The 16,693-nt window shown below is 40.2% G+C and overlaps 1 protein-coding gene across 3 annotated transcripts in view; it reads left to right on the top strand.

The window, feature by feature from the left end:
* Window positions 1-16,693, top strand: part of Appl (amyloid-beta-like protein) — a 47,954-nt gene that overhangs the window by 22,889 nt on the left and 8,372 nt on the right. For all 3 annotated transcript variants that reach the window (XM_071774870.1, XM_071774869.1, XM_071774868.1), the window contains exons 2-6: window positions 6,182-6,235; window positions 6,839-6,970; window positions 9,461-9,587; window positions 12,855-12,945; window positions 13,561-13,691. In XM_071774870.1, the coding sequence (XP_071630971.1) occupies window positions 6,182-6,235; window positions 6,839-6,970; window positions 9,461-9,587; window positions 12,855-12,945; window positions 13,561-13,691 (535 nt within the window). The remainder of the gene's footprint in view (window positions 1-6,181; window positions 6,236-6,838; window positions 6,971-9,460; window positions 9,588-12,854; window positions 12,946-13,560; window positions 13,692-16,693) is intronic.

Raw genomic sequence — 16,693 nt, 5'->3', positions numbered from 1 at the left:
ATCAAATGTTAAATCGATTTAAGTATGTATAGATTTACTCCAACAGAAGTTTTAATAGAAACCTGTCTGACAAATAATCATCACACAGACTGAGTTAAGAAACAAAGCTTCGTCTATGAGGAAGCAAAAGTATACAAAAACACAGAAACATTATTATTAGGCTATCAAGATCCAGCCCGATCGAAAATGGCATCTTCTCTAATTAACTGTAAAATTCATGTTGGTTCTGTTTTACTTATTATTGTTCAAATTATTGCTGAATTGTTATTAGATAGTGACTGAGCCGATAAACTCGACTTTCTATTTTTCGGGTTTTTTCTTAACTATGCGCATCTTTGTAATAGAATACACGATTTTTTGCTACATGTGCTATTGTGCTTACAGTTTTGTTACATTCATATTCGATAGGTATGTTTCCTCGATTGTGTTAACTTTTATATACCACTTACAAAGACATTTTGGGGTTCGTGTCGTATATAGATCAGAAATGATGATGATGGAGAGGAATGTATGTAGAGGAGTGTAGTTGAATGATGTATGTATGTGGAGAATCTCCGAAAACACCATGCGACTCTGCGAGTCACGATAGTGAGACTCCACAAGTAGGATAAACCGACCAGTGATTGACCAAAATCACTTATATATCACTTATATAAAAAGATCATGGATCGAAGATAAATTATTTTGTAATGAAAATTAAGAGAACAATTTACAGATGACGTTGAGATCGGTGTTACAGTATAAAGAAAGTGTCGAACTCAAGGAGAAATATTTACAAGAAAATGTTTCTCCTATCGATGCGTATGTTCCGGGATAGATTAGAATTTTACTATCTAATATCGCCGAACGATAGGGCAGCTTTATGTAAAATAATGGAAGGTCGCTTTATCGAACAACGTGTGCCGCAGGTGTTCAAGGTTACGAGCTTTTTGGATCCCACCTTCTCCCGCGTAAAAGCGAATGTAAACCGCAGGATGCGCGTATCGCCGACAACAAGTTCGGAATACACTGGACACACACCACGTTCGGCCAGTCGATAAGCCGACCACCGCAATCTGTGTGGTGATCATGTCGAACTCCGAAGTGCTATTGCAATGTGTCGATTTATCGGAGAAACACAAAGCCGCCTCTAATAGCCCACGATTAGAATCGCATACTCAATTTCCGTGGGATAGTAAAAAAAAATACTGTAATAACTCTTTTTAGTATCGAGATAAGCTGAGTTTTAGCGATTCATGATTCTCGACATTTTTTCCCAAACGACAAATAGAAACAGCGAGTGATAGCAGTTAGAGAATTACATTTTTATGTAATTGGAAAACGTTATATTTTTTTATATTTACATAAAATATTTTTTATGCATGCATGAAATATCTTTAAATATTTTTTTTTATTTACATAAAATATGTTTTACACATGCATGAAATATCTTTAAAAATTGGATTTATAAAAAAAGTACTTTATAAATAATAGATGGGAGAATTGATAGCTGTATTTTATATTAATACGTGTAACAGTATGTAACATTTGGATGTTATTCGACTTGAGAATGATGTTTGTATTTCATATAGATATAGTGTATATTTCAACTGTAATTGTATAAAATCAATATTCATGCTTACATTTCCAAAATAATCAATTCAAGAGAAACATCATTCATCTAGGAGATACCAATGCAAACAAGTTTATTTATATAGTTATCAGTTTTTACCAGAAAGTAAATTCTTTAGGTATATAAAAAGACATAAAAAATATAGAATATTTTTTAAGAAATAATTTGTACGAGTAGTACAAATAGTACAAGTATATAGTATAATGAAGTGAATAAAAATGAGATATAATAATTTATTTGATTTCGGACGTGATTGGAAATTCTGGCCCTCGGTTGTTAGCTTCAAACCCGGGAAATTTTCCGTCTGTCTGTTACCTCGGCGGGGTAAACCTACCCCGTGGTTGAACCTGTGCCGGGGGGAGTTCCCGAATCGCTTCCGTACATAATGGCACGCCATGTCGCGGATCTGTCCCTGACACAGCGACGCGGATCGATGAAATGCAAAGCGCCGACGGCGTCGCGACGCGACGTCCCGGTCTCCATCGCGAATGGCCGGCGTCGCGATTCGCAATTTGCGAACGTTAAACGAAATTATCGGCCGAAGCGGCGAGCGCCGCCGCCCTTCTGCCCTTTCCGCCACCGTCCGCATGGAGGACGAGTAATTGCATTAGCGCGAATTTTCGAAATGTATCGCTCCATTATAATGATCGTGATGATAGTAACAGTCCGCGTCGCTCGCGCATATCTGATGCCACAGTCAATAATGCGATGTCTGGTCGCGACGCAGTTGTTGCATGTCGCACAGTCGACCCCTATATGTTTTCAGAAGTATATGTTAAAAATATAAAACCTCGTGTTACTTTGCATTTAACGCTTTACGCGATTGCACCTAATAATCAGTCTAACTTGATCTGCTTGTACGTGAGATTTTTATATGAGATAAAAATAGAACTTGGAAGTGCATGACTGTATATTTATAGCGTCAAGCGTATTAAGATAAATAGCGTCTTAGAACAAACTAATTATCTTCACCTGATATACAAAGTGTCAGGATATATGTCAGTTTTTATACTCATTTCTTTTCGTAACATTCCCAAGAGATCGAGTATATATATCTTTGCACTCACACACAAAATCACGAAGATGACTCATGGAACTGGAGCGAGTCGTGTAGACAGGAAGTGAAAGGTCGTGTAAGAGTGCTATGTAATACTTTGGATGGGTTTAAATCGCAAAACAGGTTTGGGAATATGGGAATTAAAGTACAAACTGGCCGAGCAGACTCTCGGGACGTCACTGGAAATTGGAACGACGAGATAAAAGGAAAATTTATGTGATAACATTTTTCTTTTTATTTGCTTTTGCTACGTTAAAAATTGATATATAGGAAGTAAACACAATCAGTCAACTGCAGTGAGAACGGCAAAGTTTAATAAAAAATTTTTAATGTTGCTCTAATATCTCTAAATATAACACATTTCGTATATAACGTATCTCGCAATAAAATTTATTTTTTAGATTTCTTATAATTTTCCACTTTACAGAGATGAAATTCCCCAACATGTTATAAATTTTTCTATTTATCTTAACCCTTAACTAGCACGCGGGGTGTCAAACACCCCAAAACGAATTTTGTCAAGTTTAGGCATCTTTTTCGGTCGGTTAATCTATGAATTTCGCATAAAATTAATTAATAACAAATTTTTTTTAAACAAATTTATTTCAAAAATTTTTTTGAAGCCTCAAAACTAAAAATTTTATATTATAGGCTAATGGGTATCATTTTCCAGTGTTTAATGTATGTACTTGATTTTTTTCAAGCCTATTGGAGCCTCCATTTCGCCGTACCTAACGTTCAAAGTGTGTGGGGTGTACAACACCCTGTGTGCAGTAACGTTCGATCGCGGACGTGTGCTAGTTAAGGGTTAATACAACACTACTCATACATTTGTAAAAAGTAGCTGCAATTGCTTATATAATTACTAACACGAATTGCTTACATAATTTTCTTTAAATAATACACATTATACAATTAATTTCTTTGTCCCTGTCTATCCGCGCGCACGTCCTAGCTCTCTATCTAAAAAAATAAATTATCCTCAAATAATATGTCCCATATATCCCACATCTTTCTCGTATACTTTACTTCCGGAAAATTGATACCTAACTCTTCACGATTTGTCACTTTCGAGTTTGACGTTGCCAGCCATCGTTTCCTCGCGCCGCGCTCCGCGCCGTCGTAAATCCAACGGCGAAGCGAACGCGCGATTTTTATCCGGGTGGAGCCGATATTTTCCACGGCGACACGCCAATCCCGAACCCCAAAGACCGTAACTCGAAGCGTGACCCCGCTTATGGTTGCGACGCGCGCGGTGCATGCCGATATTCACCAAGTGCACATGTGCAACTGCATGAGGATGCCGTCGCGTCGTCGCGCGATCAAATGCGACGATGTAGGTATTCCTTCGCGTTTCCTCGCGAAATTCGATATATCTGCCCGAGATACTCGATACGACTCAGACGCGACCTTGTCAATGAAATGAGTCGACAATGCGGGGCACGTAGGTGATTTTAGCGAGATATGATCATTGCGGTTGAACGTCGCTCAGCCACGAGTCCGGAAAGGACTCCCGGGAAAGACCCAGTGACGGGGAAAGTCAGGGAAATTGAAAACGTTCAGGAAGTATCGCGAGGAAATTACTTGCACGAAAAATGAGAACTTTATTATTGCCGTGGCTGCTATTGCATATCCGATGTGAAAGTAATCGAACTTCGCTACAATAGCACAAATTATTTGATATTACCGCGAAATGGCTTATATATTGAAAAATCTTGCTGAGCAAATTTGTTCGCAGAATTCGCTAAGGCAAATTTAATTTGCCGCTAAAGCAAAATACGGTCTATCCCTAACAAATATTGCTGACGTTGGCAACGAAGCAATTTGCTGTTATACGGCCGTAATAATGCACGAGCATTAGATGATACTGCAATTTTTATGCGTCGTGGCGTGAAGCGCCTTTCCGATTTTACGCAATCTTATGATAATCGTTTCACTCGGAGGCGACTGTTGTTGGGAACAATGTATATCACGACATCCGATATTAATGAAATTAATATGCTCCGCGCGGCGGTAAACGGGCAGCTGACTGTCCGCAAGTACCGCCGTATAGCCTCCTTGATGCGTTAATGTATTAACCAAGGATCGTTCGTAATTATCGGACATTATCGAGTGATATAATTAGTTACTTGAGTATTATAGAACGACGTAATTATGCTACTACCTTTTCTGACGACTTCCTGTTTGTATGCAAAAATCGTTGTCGTAACTGGCGTTAGCGTGTCTCATTTCGTCCTTAAAACACATAAACGAGAGGACGTAATAACAAACCATAATTTCTCAATTGTCTCTTTTTTTTAAGTGATGTACTGATGTACGCAATAGTCCAAACATGTTTGTTTTATTTCGAATTTATAGTAGTAATCGACTTTCTCTCCAATATCGACTTTTTCTTAAATGTAAAATATTGCTGCTCACATAATTTTTTAATTAAAAACATTCGAGAGTAGGAAAGCTCTAATAAAGACCGAAGTTATTGAAATTTCTTGAAAATGAATATTAGAATTTAGAGACATTTTACATGCATAAGCAGAGCAATATACTTAAAACGCAGATGAGATGTGTCATATTTTTATTTACGTAAGCTCTGTATTAAAAGTTAACTTTTTTTCCTGCTTGGCATGGCGAAATGAAACGTCCCCATTACGAGGCTTTCGCTGCGAAAACGTTGACGTTTTAACGATTGGACGAGAGATTACAGGCTACTATTGATCGGATGAAACGAGTGGGTTTATGTCATCATCTTTAACGTGTTTTAACCGAGTCAGCATTCGTTTTCATTAGGTTTTTCTCTTCAAAATAACAGATTTACCTGCAAAACCGAACTAGTTTTGCAGAAATAGTCACCCGAAATTCGAAATAATTCAATTTGCGTTAAATAAATGTGAGATAGATAAACGTGGAATGATATAAAAAAGAAAACCTGTAATGATTGAACATCGCGGTTAATGGAAGAATATTCTTACATGACTTGTTAACAATTTTCTGTTAATCATTCAGATGTGGATTTCTGTTCCCTCTTTGTTCTTCTCTTTCAGGAAAAATAACGCAAAGTTTTACAAAATACGTCTTCTAAGTACCTGACCTATCTTATAAATAAATATTTACTGTATATTGGTCGATAAGTTCGCTATATTACCTGAGAAGTTTACGTTTAATGGGAAAGGAAAATGTATACGCTTACTATATCAAAGGAAAATACATACTTTGTGTGTACTCTAGTCACGTCGTAGGAATAATGCACTCAATCGTCTCTTTGCATTTTTTTGCCCCCTTTTATTCGCTAAATACATTTCCTTTTCGTAAACGAGCCAAGCTTTTTTTTCTTTTTTAAAATCAGGCAGTTCCGTAAAGCGAATAAACTACTTGGCGCATTCTGCCCGTCAAAGATTTAAATTCACGCGAGTAGGTACACGTTTATCGGGGCGAAAAACGTTTTAACCACCCCGTTTCCGCTCCCTTTGGTCTACATGCAGTCGCTTTCAAATATTCTCTCTCACTTTGTGTTGCAGGCGGTGTCGGAGAGGCTCGAATTGGCACCAGCTGGCGGAAGATCAGAGCCTCAGGTGAGTACCGTGAGAGACTTCGTTCCAGTCTTATATTTCCTTTTCGATGAAAACTCCACAAAATTATGTACTTCGCGAAAATTCGTTGTTCACGATTGTCCTTATTACCTTTCGCGCTTTTGCTCAAACGAAACAGCCTACTTATCTACTGTTTAGTTAAATTATTGGATGTAGGACTTTTTGAAATAAGATTTGTTAGACGCGTATTAAAGATTTAGATATAACGTAACATGTGGTATTGCATAACGTAAGAAGTACAAATTTTTCTGTGGATAACATTTTAAATCTTTTTTTTATCATAAAATGTGTGTTAGAAAAAAAGTATATACATTTTGAAATGAAGTAAACGTGTGCATGCATGCATGTCATCGTCTCCGTCAGAGACAACTCTTAATGATCGTAAAGACAAGAGAAAAAAAAGTAATAAAAAAGTTTATTAGCTATTGCAATATCCGTTTGTCGAAAAGCAAAGACTGACTTTTAAAACAATCGGCTTCCCGAAAAGCGAAACACTTTGATGAAGTTGTTGACTGAGTCACCAAATGTGTTTTCCGCTTGGAAGCTAACGCGTGCCTTTAATGACCGTATCTTTCCTCAACGAAGGTCGCTACCTTGTGCGAACCTGGCGAGGTATACCTTGCTCAGCACATGGGAGAGCAGGGTCGATGGGTCTCCTCGACCGACAAGAAGAGCTGCATGACGGACAAGCTGGAGATCCTGGAATATTGTAAGAAGGTAAGAAAAAAAAAAGTCTATATAAGATCACGCAACCATTAAATTCTTTCACACGTATAATGTCGGAGATCGGCGTTAGGCATGTATAGTCGATTACGAGTTATATATAGACATTAAAAATAGATCTCTGACATTTTTCTATTATCAAACTTTCTAACACTCCTCTTCGCATCTTCCGTCCTACGAGGCGCGCGCGTAAACATTTTGCTAGCGAGATCAACCGAAGTTCTTAAAAGAAACGTTAACGATTCAACGCTCTGCCGCAGTCTCGGTTACATAAGCTAAAATCAAAACCTATTAAGGTAAATGTACCAATGCCGGGGCACTTAAGACCGCCTATGCCTGGACACCTTTATCAATTTAGTTTTTAAATAACTATATAATGCGAATTAAAATCAAAGATAAAAATATAATGCAAAAAAAATATTTTTATCTTTGAGTCTTTGATTTTAATTCGCATTATAACTTATTTAAGGACTAAAATGATAAAAATGTTCAGACATTACACGGAGAGAATTTTTTGTTATATTTTACTCTTAAATTCACTACAAACTTGGGACAACTTGGCAACCAAGGAATTTTTAAAATATACAAAAGACATTTTACAAACAACGTGGTAAAATTTACCAAGCAGATTGGCAAATTTTGAAAAATTATTGAAATTTTCTAGATATATTTTAGTAAAATTAATCAAACATATTTTATATTTTAATGTAATTGATATTAATATTTTTTATTATGGTGGATATTAATCAGATTAGCTCGCATAAAATTCTTAGTGGTACATGTTGTCCCACAACTACCATGATTTCGGGATAATATTTAAGAGAAAATTCTCTCCGTGTAGGTATATACGTGTCCAGGCATTGATACGTTTACCTTATACGGTTAACTTTAATTACAGTTACTGAAACTGGCAGGGTCTTGTTTTTTTAAACGTTAACTTTCATTGATGCATTTATTTATCGTTATTATACACACATGAAGTAACTAATCTTTTATCACGTTTTTTTTTAAGTATATTGAACAGAGTTTGTAGCTTATTGAAAAAGATTGACAGTAAGGAGGGATTAATGATAGGGATAATGACGATATCGTACGCACGATTTACATTCCGAATCCTTCGCAAGTAGAGCACGGTGAAAGGCAAGACTAGCGTATATGGATTACCGGATAATAACGTTCTCCAGCTTACGCGACACGTTTACGCAATCCACTGTGTGCATAAGACGGGGACTAGTGTGCAGCTTGCATATGCGTACGTGTTCGCACTTGTTCATGCACGAGCAGGAGAAGACGAGCTATTGTCACTTCGTGCATCGGGTGCCGATTTAAATTACTGTCTCCCTGTCGTTTGGGAAACATCAAAATGTAAGTTGTTCGAGTCGCGATACTTAAATTATTAAACAAAGTCATGAGGATCGGGACCGAACTTTCGAATCTTCGTTCTCGACGTTGGCGTCGGCGACTATTCAGAGAGAAAACCGGGCCCACTCGCGAGCGAATTATTAATTAAGGCTGAGCGTGTTATTTAACATCGCGCCCAGCGGTGCTGCCGGTGCCCTGCAGGCAGGATTAAGTCGTTTATAATCTTCCGGAGCCGCGTAAATCGAATTTTCATCCCTTCGTTGACGCGCTTCAGTCGCGACAAAACACAGAATTACGCGGTTCGTTACCTTTCCCGCGCCGTTCCACCGTGAAAATAACGTTAATCTTCGCCGATGACTTTATTGCACGAGTTTGCACCGGTCCGCAATCGTTGCATCGCGAATTATGTCGTGCTTTGCTTAAATTTCTTCGCATTAATATGTGTGCGAGCTCGCTAAGTACGGTATTCGCGTGCCGTCTAATCTTTTCTATCCCGATAGTTCGCGAATACCTTCGCGAGAGACCTTTAATCCTCAGCGAGAGATTAAAAGAGAGGAATTTCCGAAGATCCAGTTATTTGAATCCCCCTTTAAATTGATCGCTACAAAACAAAGTCGAGAGAAATTCTTGCGATTTAAATTTAAATTGAATTTAGCAACATTGCGTAAACGACGCGACTCCTTTACTTTTATTGTCTCTTTGATCTGATAAATTATAACAAATTTTAGTAAATCTAATACACGTAAGTTCTTAACGTTGATTTCCATTTTGAGATCGGATCGAATTGTAAAAAAAATACATGTCTTTGAATTGCGTTATCGATCCGCTGTTGGAACTAACGTCGCATAACACGAGTCTTATTAGATTTAATTTGCACATTACGCGAGCACCACGTCGCGAAACGGCTCGCGGCGTAAGAACGCGCGTTCTTTTTTGCGGCCTCTTTTAAACGGAGATTAAGCAGTCGCTCGTTCGCGATAATAATAGGTTCGCCGAGTGTGCGTGTGTGCTCGATAATTACCTTTGGCCGCGCGATTACAGGCTGGTCGGACCACCTGCTAATGTGGTACTTACGGGTCCCTTAATCCGTGCCTGAGATCTCTTTTTTTCTTTTTCTTACAGGCTTACCCGAAGAGAGACATCACCAACATCGTCGAGTCGTCGCACTACGTCAGGGTGAGCGGATGGTGCAAACCCGGAAGAACCAAGTGCAAGCTCTCCCGATGGGTCAAACCTTACAGATGTTTGGGTGAGTGGTGATTTTACTGATACTTCTGCGCGCCAGGTAATCCTAAAACCTGACGTTGCATGCTGCAATCTTTCGTGAGCGTTTGGTTGTCGGTGTGGCCCGAGAGTGCCCTTCTCGCGGGATTAAAGATTAAATATCCCTATAATTTCTGCGAGTTAAATTTTCGCTGTGTGTGTAGGCGAGAAAGAAGGTCACGCCAATTTTCTCCGTATCTATATCGCAATCAATCTCTTTTTGGGGTCAGTGTAAAGCGCGGGTAATCTGTCTCACGGATAACGTGAGACACGTAAAACCGCGGAACAGGATATCCGAACGGGATATCGAAATCAATATAATAATGTAACCGTCGGCATACATGTCAATACCATCAGCGTGGATTTCTGTTTACGACAATGCGCGGTATGGATCTCTCAATCTCAATATTCGCCGCATCGATATCGCCAGGGCTGATGGCGGGATATCATGATATCGGGGGCTCGACAGTCGTAAAAATTCTCGCGAGACTCGCGATAACGTTCGATTCTTGGCTGGCTTGAAAATTGCAAGAGGAGAGAGAGAGAGAGAGAGAGAGAGAGAGAGAGAGAGAGAGAGGGCTATATCCGCGCGCGGCCGGGCGGCCGGTCGCCGATCGATCGATAATGCGGCAGCGCGGGCGCGCGGCCGTGAGAAACGGAGAGATCGATCTCCGGCGGCGGAGATTTAGTTATAAATTTAGCAGGGCGCTCGATCTGCTCCGGACGGAAGAATTCAATTTGTAGAGTCAATACGCTGTGTAACGGACAAACGCGATATCTGCTGTCGGATTGTCTGCCCGGCTGCCTTCCTGATCAGCCTTTTTATCGCGCTCTGAAAAACGAAAGGAACTATCGCGAACGTGACGTCGCGCGGCGGCGCGACTCAAGATCGCACTTACTTTTCTTTTTTTTTCCCTCTTCCCTTTTCTCTCCTGCCCTTCCGTGTATGAACACTCGAAGCGACTGTCAAGCATGTCTTCTCGAAGCAATTGTATCCTTATTGCAGCTCTCGCGAGCTCTATTCCATGGCGATTGAACGATTCAGAGCGCATGCGGAGGGTAAGAAGTAGATTCGTAATTTATTAAGTCTATTTTATGTACGACGTTAATTAAAGTGGACCTTATATAAATTATAAACTTACTTCGTTCCCGCGCGGAACTCTTCAATTTGCAAGGAGTACTTAATTGCGGAATATTCTAAATCGAATAACGCGACAAGTTTGAAGAAACTGTAGGAAAAACGTGAGACATTTATTAAGATGAAGGAAGAATGTATTTGTGCAGGGAGTATCTCCCTATTACATAATGTAATACTTTATTTTAATGAGAGCTTTAACGTGTAATTTTAATTAGCGCCAGTAAATATATTTAATTGGAGAACGAGGAGCTGCGGAAATAACGATGACAATTTCCTTCTAAGATTTCTTTTAAAAATCCCTATTTTTCAAATTTTTCTCACAAATCGCTATTAAATCTTGGTTCGATACATGTAACACACTTTACAAACAATATTGATTCAACGTCCATATTCCTTTTCTAAGTACCTTTTTATCTACACTTTTAAGTATCATTAAAGTGAATAATTGAACCAAAACGTGAATAGGAGTAATGACACAAAACACGTCTGTCGTGATACATTCCCTTGAGTGCGATCCCGTAAGTGGACGGCAGTCATTTATCCGTTCACGTTTTTAACAGGTCGACGAGAACTCCTCTGACCCGTACTCCGTATTATCTGTTTTGACTGTAAGAACACGCCGTTAGAGCGCCGAGATCCACGTACCATTTTCTAATCGTGTTAGATAAATGCCATTATTCCGGTATGCATGGCCACGTGCAGAGACGGTCACGGCCGTTCTCTTAAACGTCCGCGTCTTCGGTTGCGTGTCTCACGTCCTATACAAAGCTCCATCAGCCACTTCCTTGTCGAGCAGTCTATAAAAAAAGAAATCGACCGTGAAACGTCAGGTTTTTATTACCGTATTTTTATACAACTGCCTCGTTTCAATAACGCTTGAAATGTTTTTTTTGCGAAAATGTACTCGCATTCGTTCTAGTTTTCCTTTACGTAACTTCTGCCGGCGCGGCGCTCTTGTGGAAGAGTGATACGCGAATGTACTCAGACAAATCGGGCGAGTGGTTAATACCCTCGAAGAGTCTGCGTGACTAGTTCTATTGATCAGCGCATCAGCCGTGGTGAACGTACCGATGCGTCATTCGCTCTAGACGCGTTATCCATTCCACCGTCTCTTCTCCTCTCTCTCTCTCTCTCTCCTCTTCCTTATTTCGCGCGTTCTTCGATCACGTTTATGAAAGTAGCAGACGTTTAGACAAATATACTACTGCAAAATTGTTACTCTTGCTTTTTGTATTCCGTGCTTCTACATTATATCCGCAAACGCAGATTCTTATGTATAATCATTTGTACGTGATATACCTATACGTGCGCATAAAGTGTCTCGAACATAAATATTTTAGAAGCAGATTCTCCGATAAATCTTTAGGAAAGTTTTAAGAGAGGCTATTACTATGCTGAAACTGTTTAATATTCAACATTAAGCGACTTGATAATTAAACCTGGAATTAAAATTCTGAGAAAATGCTTTTGAATTTAAATGAACAATAAAGTCTCGTTATTTGCTTATACTTTTAGAAGCATAGTTCGAGAGAAATTTTTCATCTTGAATTGTTTATTATTTGTGAAGATTATTACCTTGACATTTTAGTTTAGGAAGAAGTCTCTCTCTGGGACTGGATCAAAGAATCTGTCATTGAAATTGCAGTTACAGAATTCTGAAAGAACAGAAGAACTTAATACATGAAGAATCTAGAGATGCAATAATATAAAATTAAAGTATCGAACGCATGAGATTTTATTTTAGACGAGCATATATAAGGTTTCACGAATCCCTTATACGCCGGGTTCGTTATTGATTTCAGGCGTTTCATATATCTCGATATATGCACACAGGTATATAAATAGTCATCGGCAGATTCGTGCTTCGACTGCTAATATAATTCGTCGCGATATAATTCGTAGAATTCCCTGTTTGCAGATAGAGATAGGGAGAGAGGGGGGGGGAGAGAGAGAGAGAGAGAGAGAGAGAGAGAGAGAGAGAGAGAGAGATCTGCATCGTCGCTCGGTCGAAAGAGCGAATAAGAATAAATACCGGCGATGCGCGACCTTTACTAGTTTAATCGAGCCTTTCCCTGCATTCGAGCCACTGCAATATGTACCGTTTCCTACTTTCAGAGGGACCCTTCCAGAGCGACGCACTTCTCGTGCCGGAGGGCTGTCTCTTTGATCATCTTCATAATCAAACAAAATGCTGGGAGTCTCACAGGTAACGAGCGTACATGCGCGTCAGAATATCGTCTCTGCGCCAAACGGAATTAATTTCTCGAATGAGCTTAGATTCACACAGAGTGTCGCGTTTCGTCAAAGCAATCGAGCGATTCGGGGAAAAAAAAAAAAACAGATTAAGCACCAGTTCTTCCGTTTCTTCGCGAAGAAGACTCAACGTTTGATCCAATTACTCCGACTATGATCCGGCAATCACCGTCAAATTGACTGTTTATTTACTTCATTATATTAATAGCGAGTTTTTATACAAAACAGATTTTTCTCTCGCTTTTGTTTCTTCATTGTTTTCGCAATTGTACGCGCTATCGCAAACTTATTTTACCACATTTGGTCATTTTTATCTTTTGTTACTCTGTTACTTTATCGTACAACCAAGGGTACTACATTTAATTACTTCGCTAATGAGTGACGCATCCTAGCTGGCTGCTATTTGCGGCGCTTATTTTACACCGACGTAAAGTAAACCCAACGTAGTGTATATAGTTTACGCCGGTGGAGATCATTATCAAAACCCCTGTTTATCGCGTCGCGGTAGATCAGGGGCGCGCGTTTGCCCGAATACACGTGACTGCATCAAATGGATTCGTGTTTCCAGATGGAATGCCACGGCGGCGGAGACCTGCCGGGAGCGAAACATGAATCTGCGTAGCTTCGCGATGTTGCTGCCGTGCGGCATATCTCTGTTCTCCGGCGTCGAATTTGTATGCTGCCCGAAACACCTGAAAGGTACGTAACGTACGTACGCTCTGCCTTATCACCATTCATTCGTGTTCTCATTTTCACGCGCGCGCGGAAGACGCGGCGAATCCTCGCGCGGATCTCGCGGATCTCGTGGAAGGGAGTCGCGGGGACGGAGACCGGAGACGCGAGCGCACACGCGCGCGGCAAACGAGCGAGCCCCCATCGCTCGTGTTTTCGTATTCGCGAGAACCGCACCCGGCACTCACGTTCATCTTCATGCATATTCTATCGGTGCGAACGTTTCGCTGCGTCCGCATCTCCATACCGTGACATCCTTTCCAGACGCGAGCTCCGCGAGCTCGGGTGTCTTCTTGGCGCGAGGTCATTTTACCGTAAAGTGGAAATACTTGTGACGATCTTATTTCGAGACTTAACGCGCGAATCCCGTCTGTCTTTTGTTGGATACGTTGAGCTTTCGATGTAATGAAATTAAATTGCACTCCGGATTGCATTTGTGCTATGTAAAATATCTCTGGACAAAAGGTTTTAAAACATTTTCGAGAATTGCTATTTTTATACTTTCCCTCTGTTTGAAGAAGAATTTAAGAATGGCGTTTATTCTTTGAAATAAGATCGTCATACTGTAATCTCTAATTAAATCTAGTTTATTATAAGGCGCAAATGAATAATGGAGCGATGAACCGTTAAACGATCTCGTTAGATGTCAATCCACTGATCATCCCACTTTATCATTTACTTTGACGATACTATCAATCAAACTCCCTCTCTTACGTTTGTATCAAGCTTTTCAACGCCTTTACGTTATTCGATTTTCGTTTTGATACCACGCCACGCCGCGCTCTATTATTCCTTCGCCTTTCTGTTATTTCTCATTTTGTAGAACGGAACGATTAATGGAACGCGTGTCTATCAAAAAGAATATCGGAAGAAAGAAGACGGCGATGAATATTTACGACGAATTCGCGGCGTATTTATTGCACGGTGGAAATACTCGGCATTTACGCTGTTCGTTTCCAATCGACTGTCGCAAAGAACAAAGAGAAAAAGAGAGAGAGAGAGAGAGAGAGAGAGAGAGAGAGAGAAAGAAAGAATGGCTATAGAAGAGTGCAAAGAGGGTGTATTAAGCGAGGGGTGCCACCTACTTCGCCTCGTCTCCTTCCTCGTTTCCTTCCAGCACCCCGGGTGGCTCGTGCCACCCTTCGCAAGCTCTCTCTTTTTCTCTCTCTCTCGCTCGCTCTCTCCCTTTCCCTCTCTCTATATACATATATATATCTCTCTCTCTCTTTCTCTTCCACTCATCGCAAGCTCTCTTGTCTTCTCTCTCCCTCGTGCAATCAATAATGTTCGCCGTCGACGTTCCCGACGACTGCGCAACGTAACACGCCGTAGCTTTCGGCGTCGCTGCGCAACTTTTCTTTCCTACACACCACGTATATAATGGGCTCGATTAGCACACACGGGGCTGTCCGTTTTGTCCGCTATGTACCGCCCGCTTGAATCCATATACTCCATTATTTTCAGCATAGGAAATGTATAACTTTGGAGGATGACGTGTTGTCCAGGGGATGAAAAATGGGCTGCGCGTCGTACGCCAAATAAAATCGGGATACACGTATTAGGGTATGACCACTAGTCAGGCGGATCAGTTTGGTAATTGATGTTACTTGAACAGAATGTGGAATTTTCATTTTTGTGGAAACCGCCGACTTTAGTAAGCTTCAGATTCTTATGACAATATCGAATTGTTAAAGACCAAAAATTGAAGATTTAAGTTGCACTAAAATCCTCTTTTTTCTACGTGCATAATTTAAAAATTTTCATCGTTTGCGCAGATATTATTAGAGTTTGAAAGATATTCTACGTTTTAAACGCGTTTTCGATCAAGTGTGACTTATAATCAACGTTTAATTTGCCAAAATCAGATATTAACAAGTTTGTTCATTGGAATGGATGAATCGTGAAAAATAAATGGTTTACATCTTAGAAAGACCCTCGGGGGCGAATATCTTAGAAATATGCAACTTCAAGTTTATAGAGTATGCCGAGAACTTTCGTTATTGGCACTGATAACATCGAATTTCCGTCATTCTACATCCCTTTCTGCTCTGCCACTCTCCTGATCGAGCCTGGATAAACCACGTCCTCGCGAGGAATCCATAACTCTCTATGACGAGCAATCGTGACATAAGGTATCCCCGGAGAAACTGCCAACGCGTGCAGTTATCGCGTATCTGCCGTGTGACCCAGATAAAAGGACGACACAGGAGGATATGGTCAGGTGGGGCTTTTGTCTGTCTTTGCAGAAGTCGAGAAGTCGTCTCATCAGTGCCCCTATTCTCAACGAATGAGACACATCTCTCGAGAACCTAGTTAGCCAAGATGCAGCCCGCTTTTCCCAAGTAACTTGACCAAATTAGAATTTCCAAGCTGGAAAGATGCGGAACCGGGATGAGAACAAAATGCATTTTGCGCAGTTAAAACATATACGAATTTTCATCCTGATTATTATTACGCTGAGTTAATTTTAAAATATTATAATTTGTCTTTTGCTGAATGAATTTTTATCTTCTTAATTCTGCCTAATTAATTAATTAATTAATTAATTAATTCTTTTACAGGATAAATATCCATCCGTAGACACCGTTTCGCTGTTTAGCTCGATGTCTCCTTACATCGGAGGAGTCGAGACTGTCTTCGTCGTCATGAATTATAGCCATAAAATTGTCAAATTATATTATGCCGTCGTATCGCCGATCTTTTCCGAGTATATCGATAAATAATCAAGTGATCGGTGACACCGGCAGTGTATCACTGGCGCGCATTGATTTAGATTATGGGCCAGAATTCCGCGGAGCTATCTGTGGCCAGCCCAATCCCGTCCATTTACTATTCAAACAATGGCAGTCGATATACTGGAATGTGCGCGCAGACAGGAATTCCAATAATTGCACCTACCACGTCACGTACGTGCATGTACATACGTACGCGACGTGTATATGTGCGCCGAATCGTTAGAGGGAAATGCC

Source organism: Temnothorax longispinosus, chromosome 4 (genome assembly GCF_030848805.1).
Source record: "Temnothorax longispinosus isolate EJ_2023e chromosome 4, Tlon_JGU_v1, whole genome shotgun sequence".
NCBI lineage: Eukaryota > Metazoa > Arthropoda > Insecta > Hymenoptera > Formicidae > Temnothorax > Temnothorax longispinosus.
Note: the sequence above shows the minus strand (reverse complement) of the source record. Positions and strands in the feature narration are given on the sequence as shown.